At 47.4% G+C, this 20,617-nt stretch overlaps 1 protein-coding gene across 1 annotated transcript; it reads left to right on the top strand.

Annotated features, from left to right (window-relative positions):
* Window positions 1-4,758: 4,758 nt before the first annotated feature.
* On the top strand, window positions 4,759-6,228 carry JUNB (JunB proto-oncogene, AP-1 transcription factor subunit). The gene is given in 3 exon segments (XM_056860529.1): window positions 4,759-4,776; window positions 4,778-4,909; window positions 5,335-6,228. Coding segments are annotated over 3 exon segments (1,044 nt in total).
* Window positions 6,229-20,617: the final 14,389 nt, after the last annotated feature.

The following is a 20,617-nucleotide window of genomic DNA, read 5'->3' as shown; positions in this document are numbered from 1 at the left end:
TTAGCAGAGTCTGTACTTGGAAGGGAGACCAAGGAAGACTCTGCAGAGGAAAGCAATGGCAAACCATCTCTGCTTAAGCACTTGCTTTGAAAGCCCCTTGCTGGGGTCGCCATAAGTCGGCTGTGACGTGACGGCACTTTACACACAAGCTGTCGTGAGTCACAGCTCTCTTCATCAGATCAATTGGAGCGAATATCCACTAGGTTTATGCTTTTATATTCCCAAGGTTGTGAGGGATGTTACAAGCCAGTTTAAAACAAGATCCAATGAAGAGAATAATCAGTTCACTCTGCCCTCATTCCCATTTTTTGTGTTGTGAATATAAAAGCATCCACCTAATGCACGTACACTTCAGCGCATGTGATGAAGTGAGCCCCGTCCCACGAAAGTATATTCTGGAATAAATGTTGTTAGTCTTTAAGGTGCGACTGAACTCCTGTTTTATTTTGCTGCTGCAGACTAACGCAAGTACCGATTTGGATCTGTCCTCAAGCCAGTGTGGAAATGCCTCCTGTCTCATGATTTACAAATTTATAGTTGTTGGGGCAAATCCTGGATATAATTAGTATGATCATCTCCTATTATGCCACGCGCACGCACAACCACACACCCTTTTCTCTTTATAATTCAGTCCCTCTGGAAATGTATCTGTGAATTGGTGGTGGTGGTGAATTAGAGCTCAGTTTGCTACACGTATTAGACTAAAGCAGAATAACATTTTTCTGAGGTGGAGATAGTGCATGTACATGCCCATGCGTGTATAGAAGAGCAGAAAATTTAGAACTGAATAGCATGTAATATATACTCCTGTTTGCAAAAGAGAGACCCACCCAAATCTTGTCCACTGGACTTGATTATCACTTTGCTCCTTGTACTTCTAACTGTGGGCGTATTGGGTTAGTCAGAGGAGGTATATCTGTGTTGTGCATACGAGAGTTTTCAAACTCACCTTTCCCATGAAGCCTTTAATTTAATCCCTAATTCTTACCTCTCTCAGATATAACCAGTCCTACTATGCGTAACTTAATTTGCTCACATTCATCCCTTTTTACCTGCATCTCTCTCTATTCTGTCTCCTCCCTTTCCTTCCCACTGTCAAAATTTATACTGGAAGCTCCTTGGGCAGAGAACTGCCATTTTTTGCATATGAACCTCTGTAGAGTGCCATATGCCCTGACCTGGCTGGCCCAGGCTAGCCTGATTTCATCAGATCTCAGAAACTAAGTAGGATTGGCCCTGGTTAAAATTTGGATGGGAGACCACCAAGGAAGTTCAGGGTTGCTACGCAGAGGCAAGCAATGACAAACCATGAACACATGAAGCTGCCTTATACTGAATCAGACCCTTGGTCCATCAAAGTCAGTATTGTCTACTCAGACCGACAGCGGCTCTCCAGGGTCTCTGAGTGTCTCTTGCCTTATGTAGGATAGATCTATCAGTGGCTACTAGCCATGGTGACTAAAGGGAACCACCACATTCAGAGCAGTAAACCTCTGAATACCAGTGTCAGGAGGTAACATCAGGGGAAGACTTCAGCCTCTATGCCTTTTTGTTGGACCTCCAAAACGAACTGGTTGGCCACTGTGTGAGACAGGAAGATGCTAGACTAGATGGACCACTGGTCTGATCCAGCAGGACTCTTCTTATTTTCTTATACCTTGAAAACAGCATGGGGTCGCCATAAGTCGACTGCAGCTTGAAAGCACTTTACATCATACACATACACACAGTCCCATATACATTGATGGCGCTGTGCAAATAACAACAGCATGGGCTTTTGAGTTGTGGTTGTTAACTTATTTGGTGAGATTTTCTTTGGGAATAGATTGTAGTATGCATGTCTCGCTAAAGCTGTAGATCAGTTTTATTCTGAATAGGACAGGGTATAGCTCTATGGGTTAAGTTTTAGCGTGGTATTTAAGTGTTTGTGGTTTGTACATTTAACATTTACATTTTACTTAGTGATTATTCTGTACATCTTTCTGTGATATGTATCTGCTCATGTACTTGTGTTGGGGGGGGGGGGGCGTGCATTTATATCTCCGCATTGGGTGAATTGCATAAGTTATGTAAAAAAGAGTGTTTTGTGCCCAGTGGTTAATTGCAAATTTGGAATGAGTCCTTATAAAATCTGCTTCATGTTACTAAACTTTTCTGTTTGTTAAGCACTAATGGACATGGACACTAATGGACATATACAGAAGTATAGTGTCCAGATCACGCAAAGTGATGGTATTGCTTTACTTTGCTCTGGTTAGACCTCACCTAGAGTATTGTGTTCAGTTTTGGGCACCGCAATTTAAAAAGGATGTAGACAAGCTGGAACGTGTCCAGAGGAGGGCAACAAAGATGATGAGGGATCTGCAGACCAAGTCCTATGAGGATAAGTTGAAGGAGCTGTGTATGTTTAGCCTGAAGAGGAGAAGACTGAGAGGGGATATGATAACCATCTTCAAGTACTCGAAGGGCTGTCATATTAGAGGATGGTGCCGAGTTGTTTTCCGTTGCCCCAGGTCGGACCATAACCAATGGGTTGAAATTAAATCAAAAGAGTTTCTGTGTAGACATTAGGAAGAATTTTCTAACAGTTAGAGCAGTTCCTCACTGGAACAAGCTTCCTTAGGAGGAGGTAAGTTCTCCTTCCCTGGAGTTTTTTAAGCAAAGGCTAGATGGCCATCTGTCAGCAATGCTGATTCTATGATCTTAGGCAGATGAGAGGGAGGGCATTTTAGCCATCTTCTGGGCATGGAGTAGGGGTCACTGGGAGTGTGTGGGGGGGAAGGTAGGTTGGAATTTCTTTCATTGTGCAGGGGGTTGGACTAGATGATCCTGGTGGTCCTTTCCAACTCTATGATTCTATTATTATATTCAGGGCACATGCTAATTCTTACAAAGATATGCATTCCCTGAGTTCTGGCAACAAGAAGCTCTTCTGATTCTTCAGAATCATTTGGGGCTTTAGGCGTTTATTTAATTCATTTGTATCCAACCCTTCTTCCAAGGAACTCAGGGCAGCAAAGGTGTCCCTCGATTTTATCCTCACAACAGCCTTGAAAGGTAGGTTAGTCAGTAAGGAAATTACTAGAAGGTCACCCAGCAAGTTCTACAGTGAGTAGTTTTGAACCTGGGACTCTTTAGAACATAGTCCAACATTCTGACTACTATACCCTCCCTGTGGAATGTGAAAACGACATGTATCCAACCAGGGCTGGTGCTACCATTAGGCGAACTAGGTGGTCGCCTTGGGCACAGACCTCAGAGGGGCGCAGAACTGGCCTCAGGGGCACAGTTTTAAACAGATTCGTTTCTTGAAAAAAATGCAACTGACAATTTATATATTTTTTATTTCAAGATAAGCACAACGGTGCTATGGAATATAATTAATTATGACATACCTATAAAAAGTTTTGTGGTGTTTTTTTGTACACGTTTTTGAAAATTGGTTAGCAATGGGGGGGGGCACAAGTAGTTAGCCTTGCCTAGGGCGCAAATATGATTGGCATTGGCCCTGTATCCAACCCTTTTAGGGAGCTGCCTTGATCTCTCCTATTCACTTCCGACTTTTCCTCCCCAAAAAGCCCTGGTCAGCATAAAGAGGCATCACTCCATTTCATCCTCATTCACCTGTGTTCTTGGCTGAGAGTGTCTTCCGCAAAGTCAGTTTAGGGTCTCTTTAAACCCAAAATTTCCATACCCCATCTCAACCGGCTAACTGTCAAGAACCAAGCCGGGTTATATGTTGTTGGGCATGATCCCTCCTCAACTTAATTCTACACACAGAGAGCTCTATCAACACACAGTTTCAGCCGCTGGAATCGTATATGCTAAATATTGGAAATCTAACACAATTCCTGACATCATAGAGTGGAATAATAAACTCTCTGGTTTTGCATTGATGGCCAAATTAACGCAACTGGTTAATATGAAATCAACAGATGAATTCATGTTGAAATGGCAGTTTTTTATTATTATTAGTCAGGCGGTAAACAAGCAAGTGAATAAATTAGAAAGCAACAAATAAAAGAATTTACAGTGATACATAAGATGTACACATGTCTAAGATATTTGACAGAAGTTATGGTATTAGAATTCTTTAAGTCCCGCTTACGAAATGGGAAATATACCTTTTTATTTATTTATTTTTCAAGATTATATTATAAAACATACAACATACAACCAAAGGCATACAAACTACACAACGTCACAATTCTGCTGTCAATACATCTCTAGGACAAGTGACTGCTTATGAATAACTGGAATCTTTTTTGTTCTTTTTAGTGAATCTCAAGGGGTAGCAACGTCTAGGATGAATGATAGAATATTCGGTAAAAAAAAATTTCTTTTCCTTTTGAATTTTAATTATTTTGAGGCTCGGGAGACGTAATCTGTTTTATGTTTTTTCCCTTCCCTCTTTTCCCCTTCTGTACCTTTTTTATATAATAATTTTTTTTTTTTAAAGAAGCCAGCCGAGTTTAATAAACACAGACTCAACTGGGTAGGAAAGCCTATTCGCGCGACGTTCCTGCCGTCCGCGCCGGAGTTTCCCAGCGCCCGAAGCACGCGCGAGTTTCTGCTCTGGCGCCGCGTGCGTGATTGCCGGCAGGTCCCCCCCGCTCCCTCCGCCCCACCCCGCTCCTCTGACGCGGACGCCTTACAACTCCCACCCCTCCCTTTCCCCTCCCGCGGGGCTGTTTACTGGGCCACGAGCTGCCGGGCAATGAGCTCAATTCCCCCCCCCTCCCGCTCGCGTGCGCCGCGATGGGCGGAGCCGCTCGGCCTCCCCCAGCCAATGGCGGCGCGCTTCCGGCAGCGCCGCGCGGGCGGCCGGAATAAAAGGCCCCGGGAAGCGCACGATGCAGCTAAGATAACTCAATCGGGCCGTGGCGCGCCGGAGGCTCCCGCTTGGCTGGTACGGTACCTCCTGCTTTTGCTTCTCCGGGGTGGGCTGAGAGCCGGCAGACTCGTGGTTCGGGGCCCGCCTTCGGTGGGGGGCGAGCGTGAATCATCCCCGCGAGCGGCGCTTAGGCGGGGCGGGTGGTGGAAGCTGCTGCCGCCGCCGCCGGAGAGGACGAGCGAGCGAGAGAGCGCCGAGCTTCTTTCCCGCCCCCCCTTCCTCCTCCTTCCCTGCCGCTGCGATCTGGAAGTGAAGCTTGGGGAGGGAGGCGACGCTCGACCCGCGCCCCTAAGGGCAGGCAGATCGGGAGAAGGCCTCCTCGGCGAGCCCCGGACTTGCCCAGCGCGGGTCGCCCCCGGCCCCCTCCCAGCGCGCGGCTGATGTGCACGAAGATGGAGCAGCTTTTCTACCCTGACTCCTTTCTCTCCGGCTACGGGCAGGACTACAAGACGCTGAAGCCGGGCATGGCGCTGAACCTGTCCGCCGAGCCTTTCCGCGGCCTCAAGTCCCAGCTGCCGCACCACCTCCGCGGCCAGGAGGACGGCGGCCCCGCCGGCTACTTCGCCGCCTCCCTCCCGCAGCAGCAGGCGGCGGCGGCGGCGGCCGAGGGCGGCAGCGCCTCGCTCAAGCTGGCCGCGCCGGAGCTGGAGCGCCTCATCATCCAGAACGGCAGCGGCGTGATCACCACCCCGACGCCGGGGGGGCAGTACTACTTCCCGCGGGGGGCCACCGAGGAGCAGGAGGGCTTCGCCGACGGCTTCGTCAAGGCGCTGGACGACCTGCACAAGATGAACCACATGCCGCCGCCCAACGTCTCGCTGGGGGCGGCGGGGGCGGCGGCAGGGGCCCCCTCCCCGGCCGGCTACGGCGGCGCCTCCTCGTCGCTGCCCCAGGAGCCGCCGCCCGTCTACACCAACCTGACCAGCTACAGCCCGGGCGGCGGCGGCGGCTTCCCCAGCGCCAACCTCAGCTACCTGCCGCAGCCCCACGCCGCCGCCCACCTGCCGCGGGGCTTCAAGGAGGAGCCGCAGACGGTGCCCGACGGGCAGAGCCCGCCCGTGTCGCCCATCAACATGGAGGACCAGGAGCGCATCAAGGTGGAGCGGAAGCGGCTGCGCAACCGCCTGGCCGCCACCAAGTGCCGGAAGAGGAAGCTGGAGCGCATCGCCCGCCTCGAGGACAAGGTGAAGAGCCTCAAGAGCGAGAACGCCGGCCTCGCCTCCACCGCCGGCGCCCTCCGCGACCAGGTGGCCCAGCTGAAGCACAAGGTCATGAGCCACGTCAACCGCGGCTGCCAGCTCCTGCTCACCGCCAAGATGCAGCAGTCCTTCTGAGCGGGGGGGGGGCGGGCCCGGCCCCCCCTCTCCCCAAAGACCGGGGGGGGAGGGCGGGAGCGGACTCGTCCTGACGTGCAAAGTTTACACGGAACTGGGTTCGAATGCCGAGTTTCCAGCTCTTCTAAGTTCCGAAGCCCTCGTTTTTGTTATTATTTCCCCCCTTCCTCCTCCCAAACTTATGTCTGTGACTTCAAATCTGGTAGATCCAGATCCCCGACCTGTGCTGAGTGTAAGATATATTTTTTATATATATATTTGTGCGGGTGATGTGTGCGTGTACGTGTTTTCCTTTTTTCTTCTCTCCGCTGCGTCGCTGGATGGTGCAGTGGGACTGGAGGTACTCTGGACAGAGCTCGAAACTGGCCCTCTGGTCTCTTCCTTGTGCCGGTGGGGGGAAAAGGATAAATAACCCTCCGCTTAACTTATGACTGAAACAAAAGGGACCAAGGCACGGGTTGCTAGGGAAGAGATGGACTCTTGGCACCTTTCTTCCTCCAAGGAGGCCAGTATGGACAAAAGGGTCACTGTGGAGAGGGAGGGGGGTTGTTTACTACTCCTGCTCTTATTTCTGTTCTTTTTTGAGTCCTCAAATTCATTTCCCCCCCCCAAAGATTGTATTTGTGTTTTTGACTTTTTATTGAAGCTATTTAAGTAAAAATGTTCAACTTTATCTACGTGCCTCCTTTTTATTGGGAAAAAAAATTACCCACCCTTCTTTCCTTCCCTTTTCCTGTTTGGGAGAGGGGCTTCTCTTTACCGGTCTCTATGAACAGTTTACCTCCCTAGCCTTCAAAGGAGGGGAGATATTTGTTTTTGGTCTACCTTAGCAACAACTTAATGGCTCTCCCGCCTGGTCGCTTAAGACTTCCTGGGCCTTCTCCCTTCCTGTGTTTTGATCTGACTAAGCGGCTCATTAAATTACAAGCCTCAGACAATTAAGCGACGTCATCTTTCCTGCTGCCGTTTTAACTGCGGTCTCTCCTTTTCCTTCTCCCTCCTCCCTAATTCCACACCCCTCCATATGAATCTATTGCCGGGTTGCTGCGTTCCCCCTCTGTGCCTCGCGTCATTCACTTGAGGCTTTTGGAGTTTCTCCCTCCCCTTTGATGTCAAGGGCCAGAGTCCAGTAGCACCTTCAAGACTAACAAAAATATTTTCTGATAGGGTATGAGCTTTCGTGAGCCACAGCTCATGAAAAAAGTGAGCTGTGGCTCAGGAAAGCTCATACCCTACCAGAAAATATTTTTGTTAGTCTTGAAGGTGCTACTGGACTCTGGCCCTTTTCTACTTCTGCAGACAGACTAACAGGGCTACCCACTGTGAATTACTTTGATGTCAAGATCGTGTTTATTTCTGAACTTTGATGCGAAGGGCCTTCACGCTTAGGAAACCCGCTGAACCTTTTCCCCTTCTCTAGCTAGGGGAGGGGGTGCTCAAAATCCCCGAGGGGGGGCCTCCCACACGCCCAGCTTCACTTCCTCGATCTCACAAGTTCTGACTTCAGCTCCAAGTGGGCGGAGCCTGCGGGCCCAAAAGGAGGGGGCCTTTTTTCCCCCCTCTCTGACGCAGAGGAAACAAGACCATATATGGTCAGTTTCTGCTCAGTGACGCTTGCGGGTCGGGTTCCGTTCCGGGAATCCCCGCCCACGTTGCCAGGCATCGAGACTTCGGACGATGTCGGTTTCCAGCCAAAGAAGGAAGGGGGTTGATGCCTTCGGGGCTGGGAATGTCCCTAGGGCGCCGCAAAAACGCAAACCCCAGAAAGTTATGACCCCGCAGTCCGGACAACTGAAATGTCTTGTTCGCACGCGATAGGGCAGGAAACACCAAACCCAAACCTATGTATGAGTTAACAAAACTAACCTTATAACAATGGTTACTGCCTGGAAATGAGAGAGGGTGGATTATCACTAAATCGCAGTTAACTATAGGGGGGGAGGGGAACAATCCAACCTTAACATCCTCAGTGATGGCGCTGGTGGAATAATTACTTCATTTTTCAGAGGCTTCCTGTTAGGATTTGGGTTTTTTAATCTCTTTAAAACCAGATTTCCATTCATAGAAACTTTTTGGTATTAGCTTATAATATGATGCTGCCTTTACTTCCTAAGCTCACAACAACCTTATGAAGTATGGTAGGCAGCTGAGACATTATGACTTGCCTAAGGCAAATGAGTTTCATAGCTGGATGGGGAGAAGGACTCTAGGCTTCTCTCTCCTCCTACCCACCAAAACCCCCTGGACAGTCATTTTAGCACTTTGGCTCGCAAAAAGCTGTTTTCTTCAAAGACCTTACTAGCCTTTATTTATGATGATCTGCCTAGGTTTCAATGCTTCATGCCCCAGTTGCTGGTTTGCTTCAGCCCTTCCGCAATCACTGGCTAATGGTCTATGGAGCATGGCATGAGAAGCAAGTTAAACAACTGTAATCTGAGGCAGGAGTGTGAATGATCAAATAAATGAGCTCTCTTGCTCTGTAGTACAGTTTCTCTCTGATACAGGAAAAAAAGTAGAAAGATTTTGACCCATAAAGCCCATGTCTTTCTGCTCCCAAATACTTAACTACCTCTGATAACTTTTTTTTTTTAAGTGACGCAGAAACCAAACTGGTGGTATAACACCCCATGAGCAGTCTCTGGTAGGAGCCTAAAAAGAATGTTAGGCTGCTGAAGAAATGACAAATCCTTGAAGAAGAAGAAATTTGGTTCTTATACCCTGCTTTTCTCTACCTTTAAGGAGTCTCAAAGCTGCTTGCAATCACCTTCCCTTCTCTCCCCCCCCCCACAACAGACACCTTGTGAGGTAGGTGGGGCTGAGAGTCCTGAGAGAACCGTGACTAGCCCAAGGTCATCCAGCTGGCTTCATGTAGAGGAGTGGGGAAACAAATCCAGTTCACCAGATTAGCATCCATGTGGAGGAGTGGGGAATTGGACCCAGTTCTCCAGATTAGAGTCCACTACTTCAAACCACTGCTCTTAACCACTACACCGCGCTGGCTTAAACGGAATTAGTAGGTCAGTGAGGCTATGCTGACAGATGCAAGCAGATAGAGGGTGTGCTTGGCAGTATAGGTTAACACTCTCAAGGGACTTTCAAGAGGGTTTTCCCCCTGCGTGTGTATTAATATGTGGGGGAAACTAGGGGAGCAGCAGAGTTGCCTGTGCGGCACCAAGGTACTAAAAATCACCCATCTGTAACACATTGGGTCTTGATCCTATGGTCTCATTAGCTTCTCGCTCTGTCGCTTGGCATGAACGCCCATCCCTTAGCAGTTTCTACTTTGGCCATGGCTTTTCCATACACTCTGCTCAACTAAACATTGTGATAGTTTGGAGGATTCCCACTAACTAAGCCAACAAGTAAGCAATTACGACTCTGACGGTCACTGTTACCACAGGTCTGGGGAAAGGGATGGATTCAATCAAGGCCATAAGCCTGGCTATGCCTTTGCTGACATAAAAAGGGATGTGCTATAAGGGACGCTGAGAGCGGAGGTGGATGGAAGGGCTCATAGAAACAGAGCTGGAAGGGACCCCAAGGGTCATCTACTTCAAGCCCCTGAACAATGCAGGAAGTCCACAAGCTACTCTCCCCTCCTCCCCCAATGACCCCTGACTCTATGCCCAGAGGAAAGGAAAAAGCTTCCAGGATCCCTGGGCCAATCTAGCCTGCAGGAAAGTTCGTTCCTGACCCCAAACTGGTGATAGGCATTACCCTGGGCGTATGAGAAAGGGCTACAAGAGCTGAGCACTGGCTCATCCCCTCCTACCCTCCCTCTCACCATCTGCCTAAATTCATAATGTGTCACAGAATCAGCTTTGCTGTCAGATGGCCACCTAGCCTCTGCTTTAAAACCTCCAAAGGAGTGCCTACCACCTCCCTAGGAAGTCTGTTCCACTCAGGAACTGCTCTGTTAGGACGTTCATCCTACTGTTTACCTGAAAACTCTTTTGATTGAATTTTAACCCTCTGGTTCTGATCGCACCTTTGGGGGCAACAGAAAACAACTTCACTCCATCCTCCATATGACAGCCCTTCAAATCCTTGAAGATGGCTATCATATCACTACACAATTGTTTCCTTTGGCTTAACACACCCAGCTCCTTCAGCCTTTCTTCATAGGACTTGGTCTCCAGACCCTTCACCATTTTTGTCGCTCTCCTCTGGACATGTTCCAGCTTATGAACGTCTTTCTTATGCTGTGCTGCCCAAAGCTGAATGCAACACTCCAAGTGAGGTCTAACCAGAGCACAGTAAAGTGATACTATACATCTGCTGATGCAGCCCAAAGCTGCATCACACTACTGACTCATGTTCTGTATATGATCTACTAAGACCTCTAGAACCTTTTCACGTGTGCTACTACCAAGACAAGTCTCCTCCATCCTATAATAATGCATTTGGTTTTTCCTACCTAAATACAGAACTTAATTCTCTGTTAAAATTCATGTTGTTAATTCCCATAAAGCAAGTGGCAGCATGATGTTTGGACTGGGCTCCTCAGGCCACTAGATGATGTATTTATTGTTCCCTGCCTGCAGTACACCTGTGGCCAACAGAGCTCCAACCATCTTGTATTTGGAGCATGACATTGTTAGGCATCCGGTAGATGTCCTGGACTCAACAGGTACGAGTGAAGCTGTAGGCGGGTCAAAACAAGCCCCCACCTCCCCCCCGCAGCAGAGGAATGCTGAACCTCAGATATTCAGCCACACATAAAAAAGTCTCAATGACTCAGAAGAAAGTTAGTGGGAGGAGGGGCGGGGGAGATTGTATTTATTTATTTAGTTTTTTAACCTGCCCTCAATGCCCGGCTGAGGTTGGGCTCTGGGCGGCTAACAGCAATCCTCGATACATAAAACCAATAAGACAATATAAAATACAATATAAATAAAACAATTAACATTTGGCATTAAGATTCCACCAACACACCAATTAATAAGTAGATGGCACATATTAATTAGGGAGTAATAGCCCGCCATGGGTTTGAAAGCAGTCAGGGCTCCCACCTTTAATTAGAATGATCAGTTGGTATCAATGGGGGGGGGGGTAGGGATGTCCAGTACTGATAGAAAACCATAGCTGCCTTCAACTATAGGCCTGGGAGAATAACTTTGTTTTGCAGGCCCTATGGAATTCCTTAAGGTCCCGCAGGGCCCTAGTCTCACTAGGAAGAGCATTCCCTAGAGGACAGCCAGACAAGTTTAGGGCTGGGGACCACCAGGAGCTTGTCATTTGTAGAGTGTAATGCCCTCTGGGGGATATACCAGGAGAGGTGTTCCCGTAAATACGAAGGTCCCAGGCTGTGTAAGGCTTTAAAGGTCAAAACCAGCACCTTGAACCTGATCTGGTGTTCCAACTAGAGTCAGTGCAGCTGACATAGAACTGGCTGGATATGGGCTCTCAGCAGGGTCCTGGTGGCGTTTTGTACCAGCTGGCGTTTCCGTCCCACTGGTGTCCATGGTCAGGGCAAAGTCAGACTGGAAGGGATCCAAAGCAGATGTCTCCTCCAGGAACACCTGAAGCTGTTTGGCTGCCACTTTCTCAACTACCTTGCCCCCAAAAAGATAAATTTGAAACCGTAGTTGGATAAATCCTTAGGATCTAAAGATTTTTTTTTTTCAAGAGTGGATGCACCACTGCCTCCTTCAAGCTCTCTGGGAAGTCCCCTGTACTCAGTGACAGGTTAATGATCTGTTCCAGGGGCTCATACCACATCCTGACTGACTTTCACCAGCCAGGACAGGCACAGATCCAGGAGGCATGTGGTGGGCCTCACGTCCAGCAGGATCCTGTCAACATCGTCTTGGGAGAGCCGACTGAAGAGGTTCAGTATTGGACCTAAAGATGGGCAAGGGGCCTCCAGTTCTTTTACTGTGTCAAAGTTGGCAGGGAGGTCGTGGCGGAGCAGTTACAATCAACGGCTGCTGGTAAGGTGGCAGGCGGACTGGGACACGTTCCTCCTTTGGCTTATCCTGTTCCTGGGCTAGGACTGTGGTGAAAATTCATTACAACTCAACCTTTCACTACTGCACTGATCAGTGTACTGCTCTGTGCCCAGGAGGTTCAGCCATAACATAGTGGGTGGCTCTGATAAAATGTTTTTGACCAGGGTGGGGGCTCTTTGGCATATCACTGGTGATGTCCCTAGGGAAAGAACTGACTGCCATGTAGTTGCTCAAAGGTGTGAAGCACACGTCTGAGTGAAAAACACATCCAAAGCAAAGCACGGCCTTTTGTATTTTATTTTTTCAGCTTTTGATAGGTGAGAGAGCTGTGTGAGGAAATCTTTGTTGGCTGTGAATTAAAGAATTTGGGAGTAGGGAGCCTTGAGTTGAATTTCCACCAGCAGAGGTGTGTGTGTGTGGGTTTCTCCTACATTCTGTCCCCTGCTACGAGAAAACTGCAGGAGGTAAAGGGGCCAATATAGGGCGCTGCAGTAAGAACTCATGTATTTTAAATGCCAGATCAGGGAAATAAGAGGAGGATCTAGTTCAGTAAGGGGTAGGAAATGGCAATCAGGCTTCCTGGGTTCTTACTTCTTGTATTGGTAAAGTGCAGTCTGCTTGAGATATGGGGAAAGTCGAGGACCAGCTAGCCAATGTGGAGTAACTGATTAGAGAGCTGGGCTAAGAGCCAGGGTTCAGACCCTCACCATGCCATCAAAGATGCTGGGTGACCTTGGGCCAGTCACTCTTGGCCTAACCTACCTCCCAGGATGAACATGTGAAGATGCCTTATACTGAATCAGACCCTTGGTCCATCAAAATCAATATTGTCTTCTCAGACTGGCAGCTGCTCTCCAGGGTCTCAGGCAGAGGTCTTTCAGGTCACCTACCTGCCTAGTCCCTTTAACTGGAGATGCTGGGGATTGAACTTGGGACCTTCTGCATGCCAAGCAGATGCTCTATCACTGAGCCACGGCCCCTCCCCATGTTGTTGTGACTGTAAAACAGGAGGGGAGAACATCGTAAGCCCCTTTGGATCTGCATTGAGAAAAGTGGGGGATAAATGTCTACATAAAAGACTTGTTTGTTTTTTGATATTTTCCTCTTCAGCCTTTCCTATTTCCCTGCGCATTTACCAAGAGTGACGCTACATGTTGGGAGCATCAAGGGGTGGGGCCAGGCTTCTTGCAGAACAAGCCTGAGGATATCATCAGCAGTCCGCTGTCGCCGGAAGCAAGTGGCTGACGTGGAATGGAATGTGGCCTCGGTGCATGCCATGGCTGTAGGCCTCATTAGGACACGTGTGACACGCGGCAGCACCCTGGTCTCATGCTGTCCCTTGGGGCCAAAGACAGGGGAAGAGATGAGAGTGTTGTGTCATTGCCTTCCAGTTCATGTCTAGATTTTTGAAATGAGACGGGATGCAGGTGGGATGGATAGGTAAGGCACCAGGGATCCATCTGACATTCTGACTTAAGGGAAACTTAGGGGAGGGGCTGTGGCTCGGTGGTAGAGCATCCACTTGGCATGCAGAAGGTCCCATGTTCAATCCCCAGCATCTCCAGTTAAAGGGACTAGGCAAGTAGGTGAGGTGAAAGACCTCTGCCTGAGATCCCCTGGAGAGCTGCTGCCGGTCTGAGTAGACAATGCTGACTTTGATGGACCAAGGGTCTGATTCAGTATAAGGCAGCTTCATGTGTTCAAGCTTAAAAGAAAGTGGAAGAAAAACTACCAAGTTGTCAGGGGCAAAGCCAGGACAGGAAAACACAACCCAAGTTGTAGCTAGCTAGAGATGTCAGAAAGAAAGGGGGATGGATAGAACAATATCAGTAGCCAAAGTCAGATGGTATTTATACCCTGGCTTTTCTCTCCAAGGGGAACCAGAAGCTGTTTGCATCATTATTCTCCTCCACCACAATACTGTGATACAAGTTAGGCTTTGAGGATGCCTTGCCCAAGGCCAGCCAACAAGTTTCCATGGCAGAGTGAGGATATACTGCTCAACTATGAATAAAAAGGCAGAATGATTGTTTGTGTGTGAGTGAGTGTTTCCGTCTTTACCAACAAAGGAACTGTGATGAGACATTTCACGTTTGGAAAAACAAGGATGGGTGAAGGTTAAAAAAAACATGTTTAAAATACTTGGGCAATCTGAGTGAAGTTGCATCAGTGGATCCTGGTGAGGTTCAGAGAAGGATGTTGAAGGATTTTGTTGGGCAAGTCTCACAAACCAGGCTGTGCTCTGTGAGAACACATGAACAACTGGAGCGGTTGGAGTGGTCCTAGGAAAGTATTCCTTTCTTTCAGTATCCTGGCTCCTTTCTGAGGTCTGAAGACCGGTAATCACAGTTAAAATCAAATAAAAGCAAAAATAAAACTTAAATGCTCAGTTAAATACTCACACCTACTTCAAAGGCTCAGTGCTAGAGCATCTGCTTTACATGGGGAGGGGCCGTGGCTCAGTGGTAGAGCATCTGCGTGGCATGCAGAAGGCCCCAGGTTCAATCCCTGGCATCTCTAGTTAAAGGGACTAGGCAAGTAGGTGATGTGAAAGACCCCTGTCTGAGACCCTGGAGAGCTGCTGCCGGTCTGAGAAGACAATACTGACTTAGATGAAGTGCACCTCATCGGCAATAATCCAATTTTTCCCCCTAAAGGGTAATCAGATGGTACCAGCTGCGATCTGTATTTTTAATGCTAAAGTTCTCTCTCAGCTTCTATACGGTATACCACTCTGGATTCAAGCGTTTAGCAAAGAAGTTGAGCAAATCCAAGCCACCTTCCTCTGTAAGATCCTTGGTGCACCTAAATGTACAAATTATTTAACCCTATGCGCTGAAACTGGCCAACATCTAGTGGAAACCAAAGCTTGGCTAGCCACCATCAGGGTCTGGCTAAAAGTCATCTTCAGAACAAACTCCGATTCATACCTAGTGGACATGCTGGAGGATAGTAAGCAATCTAGCTGGTCTAGAGCAATCCAAGGAAAAATCCATAGTCTGGGCATTGACCTTGATGCTCTGGCAATAAACGAAGAACGTTACATCTTTCAAACTATCCAGTGGCGACTGTATGATCATGAAAGGCAGCTCTTTCACACTCCTCCACGCGAGTGGCGGAGGCTAATCTGGTGAACTGGATTTGTTTCCCCACTCCTACACACAAAGCCAGCTGGGTGACCTTGGGCTAGTCACAGTTCTCTCAGCCTCACCCACCTCACAGGGTGTCTGTTGTGGGGAGGGGAAGGCGACTGTAAGCCGGTTTGAGTCTCCCTTAAGTGGTAGAGAAATTCGGCATATAAAAACCAACTCTTCTCCTTTTCCCCTCATTCTCCGAGAACTTGTTCCCCTGGCACTCTAGGCATCATTTCATCTTATGGCTCTTGTGCTAATTATCTTTACAATTTAGCTTTACCAACCCAGAGAAGAGCTTTCATGCTGGCAAGATTAAATGCCTTTCCATCGGCAGTGACTTCCGGCAGATTCCATCATGTTCCCCATAATGCCCGACTATGCGCCTGTGATGCCAGAATCCCCGACACGGTGGAACATATCCTATTGGACTGCTCTCTCCATAGTGGACCCTGTCATCTAATGCTTAGCCATTTGCCAGATCATTGGTGCACAAGATCAAAAAGGAATTTGACTCGTCTCCTTTTAGCAGACTAAGACCGAAACCTCACGGCTTCAGTAGCTTCCTTCCTAGCTTCATCCCTTACCGAGAGAAGCATCAAGCTCACCCGGGTTAACTTAAAATTTTAATCGATAAATATTTGTTATGAATGGAAGATTTTAACCTATTTTCGCTGACGTTTTGGCGTGTAATGTTATGATGCCAATAAAGGTGTTGTATTGTTGTTGTTGCCCTGACCTGGATGGCCCAGGCTAGCCTGATCTCTCAGATCTCAGAAGCTAAGCAGGGTCAGCCCTGGTTAGTATTTGGATGGGAGACCACCAAGGAAGACCAGGGTTGCTATACAGAGGAAGGCACTGGCAAACCACCTCTGTTAGTCTCTTGCCATGAAAACCCCAAAAGGGGTCGCCATAAGTCGGCTGCGACTTGACGGCACTTTACACACACACACACACACACACACACACACACACACACACACACACACATTGTTGTTGTTGGACTTAGATGGACCAAGGGTCTGATTCAGTATAAGGCAGCTTCATGTGTTCATGCATAAGGTTCTAGTTTCAGTCTTTGGCACCTCTAGTTAAAAGGATGAGGGAGAAGATGAAGTGGAAGACTTCTGCCTGAGACTCTGGGGTGCAGCTGCCTGTCAGAGTAGACAGTACAGACATTGCTAAACAAATGAACTAGCTCAGTATAAGGCAGCTTCATATGTTCAACCCCAATTGTTGAATGCCAGCTGAGAGAGAAAGACCGAAGTTTGGGACTGCGATGGAAGGAAAGGAAATTCCACAACTGAGGTTAGTACAAATGAAACATGTTGCTTTAGTGAAGGCATAAATTATGTTCTCTTGTTAGTACAAATAGGTGTCCAGATGGTTCCGTCAAGTAGGTGCTGAGTTGATCAGGATAGTCATAATGATACAAAGGAATTAAGGCAGCGCCAGAGAAATCTGACATCCAAGCTTTATAGGCAAAACTAGAACCATGGCCAGAGACCATAGGGAAGCAATGGAGTACACCAATAGTATTGCCTGTTTTGAAAAGGAAAGAACAAAAAAAAAAAAGGATTAACAGAACTTTTAAGCTGACTTCTGTCAACTTCCTGGTTGACCTGTGCTTGGGAATTCCTTTGAAAGTTCACAAAGAAAAAGGGGCTGTGGCTCAGTGGAAGAGCCTCTGCTTTGCAGACTCCAGCATCTCCAGTTAAAAGGACCAGGCAGTAGGTAATTTAAAAAACTTCTGCCTGAGACCCTGGAGAGCCACTGCCAGTCTGAATAAACAATACTGACCTTGCTGGACTGATGGTCTGGATTCAGTATAAGGCAGTTTAATGTGTGTTCAAAACTCAGCCATCCTTGTGCCTTTGGTAAAAGCAATTCTGTCACCAATCTTGTTTCCTTATTTGATACAGTACACGGTTTAGTAGAGGGGGAAAGGAATCCGGCTGATACAGGAAGACTTCAAGGCTTTTGACCTAGTCCTCCTAGTAAGCTTAAGCAATAAGGAGCTGAAGAAAGTGGTGTAAAGTAACCACTCACCCAAACAGGTTATTGTGGTTTCACCACATCATCCACCTTACAGCTACTCATTTAGAAGTTTGAATCATAGAATCATAGAGTTGGAAGGGACCACCAGGGTCATCTAGTCCCACCCCCTGCACAATGCAGGAAATTAAAAACTACCTCCCCCCCACACACACCCAGTGACCCCCTACTCCATGCCCAGAAGATGGCCAAGATGCCCTCCCTCTCATGAACTGCCTACCTTCACAGACTCAGCATTGCTGACAGATGGCCATCTAGCCTCTGCTTAAAAACCTCTAGGGAAGGAGCACTTACCACCTCCCGAGGAAGCCTGTTCCACTGAGGAACTGATTTATTTAATTCAGTTCCTGATTTCTTTAATTCAGTTCCTGATTTCTTTAATTCAGCTCCTGATTTCTTTAATTCAGTTCCTGATTTCTTTAATTCAGTGTAGTTGGAGGTGATGGAATGACAGCCAAGATGCTTGGGAGCTCTCCCTTGTGAAGCAATTATGACCTCCTGCCAAAAATTAAGCATGGCAGTGCATAAAGTATAAGATAGGTAGGGAAGGCAGATAAATAGGGTGCACGTGGATTAAAGTTTATGCACTACAGCCAATTTCCTTGGCCCCTAAAAAGTTACACCATGAAAATGCACATATAATAATGAGCTTATGAGGAGGCCTGCATTTCATTGTCACTTCTGCCATGCATGCAAAACAGAGCCCTCCCCCACTTTCTGCCTCCAGCCGTCTTTGTAAATTTCTCCCTCCAGCCACACTCAGGGAAGCTCAATGCATGCCAAGACAGGGTTCAAGACTGTCTGAGAATTCAGGATGCTGGTTCCTACTACGAACTGATTCACCCCTGCCTCGTGATGCAAATGTTTGTTGCAAGCTGTTTTCCTTTTCAGTTAAAAGGCATCCTCTCAGGTCCAGAGCTGCCCAACAGCACCCTCTATTGGTGTATCCATTCCCTAATTTATGCCTTCACTAAAGCAACATGTTCCATTTGTACTAACCAACCTCTACATTGTCAGAACTCCAAAGCAGATAAATTAGGTCATCGGTTGAAATAAATGCACAGTAAAGCAAGGAATATATTGTTTCTAATCAAGATATTAATGTACTGCACAAATTCTGAGTTACAAGACCAATCGATATTGGACAACTGCTTTTTTTCTGAATGGTGGTGAATTGCAGGATAAATGGATTAGATACAGGATCGAGAACTAAAAGGGACGGTTTGGAAATAACTTGCTCTGGAGAGAAAGGAGGGCAGAAAGCAAGAGGGCATCCATAATGCAGTCAAAGATGGAGATATTTTTTTCTACATTCTGTTATCGTCCATAGAAAAATAATTTTTAGAGGATAGGGAAAATAGCTTACCACTTACTTTATACAGTTCCACTTTAGGCTTTCTTGCAGGAGATCATGCCACAACCATATCTACACAGGTTGGAACACTTCAGGCCTCAAACTTAAATCACCAGGACTGCATGAGCTATGCATATAACGGCATGACTGTGGTGGCAGAACTGCCTTTTCCGGCCACTGGAAGGAGTGGCAGAAAGAATAGCTAGGCATTTTGGCAGGGTGGAAGGCATTGGAATTCCCCTGTCCAAGAGCGAAACAGCTGCAATGAGAAAGTGGGGGAGGAAATAGATACTAACACTTTTGTGCAACTCTCAATACGAGGAGGAGCACTTCTAAAACAGGCCTTTTCTAAGTCAAAACCAACAGGGGCCCTGACTGAAGTAGGCTGTGTATTTCTAGAAGCTTAGGCTTCTCCAGAAGTTCAGACAAATCAACAGGCCCTGCAAAATCGGGGTTACTCTTGTAGCATAACTGTCAGCAACATTCCAGTGTTGCTCTTTGGCCTCACTTGTATGCTTCTGAAGAAAGCAAGCACATGTAGGTTACTGAAACTACATCGGCGTTTTGTCCGCATATGCCTCTTCTTGTTAATGCAGCAGAAGCATAAACGCAGGAGTAAATGAAAAAGGTGTCAGATATGGGGCTATGGCCATGGAGGGCTCTTCCTGCATTATTAGCTCCCATTTATTTGACAGGCAACATTTCTCAAGAAGGCAAGGCTCCAGATATAAGGAAAGGCTTACGGCACTAGTCTGTGAGTAGCCGTGTGCTAAGAACTCTTCCAGATTCCAGCCAGAGTGCAAAAAACGCTGGGATAATTGACAAAAGCACAAAGCCTGTAGCATCTTCATTCGATATCAGGCCCAAGGCTTCCTCAGCTGTGGTATTTTGGCTGTCAGCTCTGATCGCCTGGCGCCTAGGGTTGCCAACCTCCACGAGGTAGCTGGAGATCTCCCGCTAATACAACTGATCTCCAGGTGAGAGAAATCAGTTCACCTGGAGAAAATGGCCGCTTTGACAATTGGACTCTATGGCATTGAAGTCCCTCCCCTCTCTCTCCAAACCCTGCCCTCCTCAGGCTCCACCCAAAATCTCCTGGTATTTCTCAACCTGGAGCTGGCACCCCTAACTGGTGCCTGCTATTTTTAGTGTTGGGCACCAAGCAAAGCTTGTTCTTTTAAGCCACTGGCAATAACTAATAAGGGAGCAGAGGAAACGGACTCCCATTACTGGTTTTACGTTTGCTTATATACAGATTTAAAACTGAATGTTGGTGTTAATGAGTCTATGCTGTTGTACTTGAAGTACAGTACAATGGGGTATGCAAACATTTTTTAAAAAATAAAACAGGCCCTTTTAAATTCCAAAAATATTCAGTTGCGTTGATCTTTACTATAGTGAATTAATTTTAAAAGGTGATAACTCCCATTATTATGATCTGCAGTTATTCTGGGTTTGACCAGAAGTGGCTCAATATAGCACTAACCATGCCACTTTCCCCCTAGCACAGGCTGTTATCAAGCCTGGTTTCAAAGAAACCACTTTCCAGCAGCAGCCAGCCTCGCTGTAGTGGGGGAGGGACGGGATACAAGTCTAAAATATAAATAAGTAATTGAATGAATGAAGCTACAGTATCCTCTAGTGGCAAAATATGGGTACTTCTCTATCAAGCGCAAGGACCAGTACTTCAATGGCACAACCAAAATGATCAGGGGGCTAGAACGACTGCCCTATGAGGAGCCGTTGAAACGCTTAAGGGTATTTAGCTTGGAAAGAAGGCGGTTAAGGGGAGACATGATAGAGGTCTATAACAATACGTATGGTATGGAGAGTGTGGACAGGGAGGAGCTTTTCTCCTCTCATACCGTATATACCCGTGTATAAGCCGACCCGCGTAT

The sequence above is a fragment of the Euleptes europaea genome, chromosome 1, assembly GCF_029931775.1.
Source record: "Euleptes europaea isolate rEulEur1 chromosome 1, rEulEur1.hap1, whole genome shotgun sequence".
NCBI classification, from domain to species: domain Eukaryota; kingdom Metazoa; phylum Chordata; class Lepidosauria; order Squamata; family Sphaerodactylidae; genus Euleptes; species Euleptes europaea.
The sequence above is the reverse complement of the archived record's forward strand: the minus strand, read 5'-3'. Positions and strand labels throughout refer to the sequence as shown.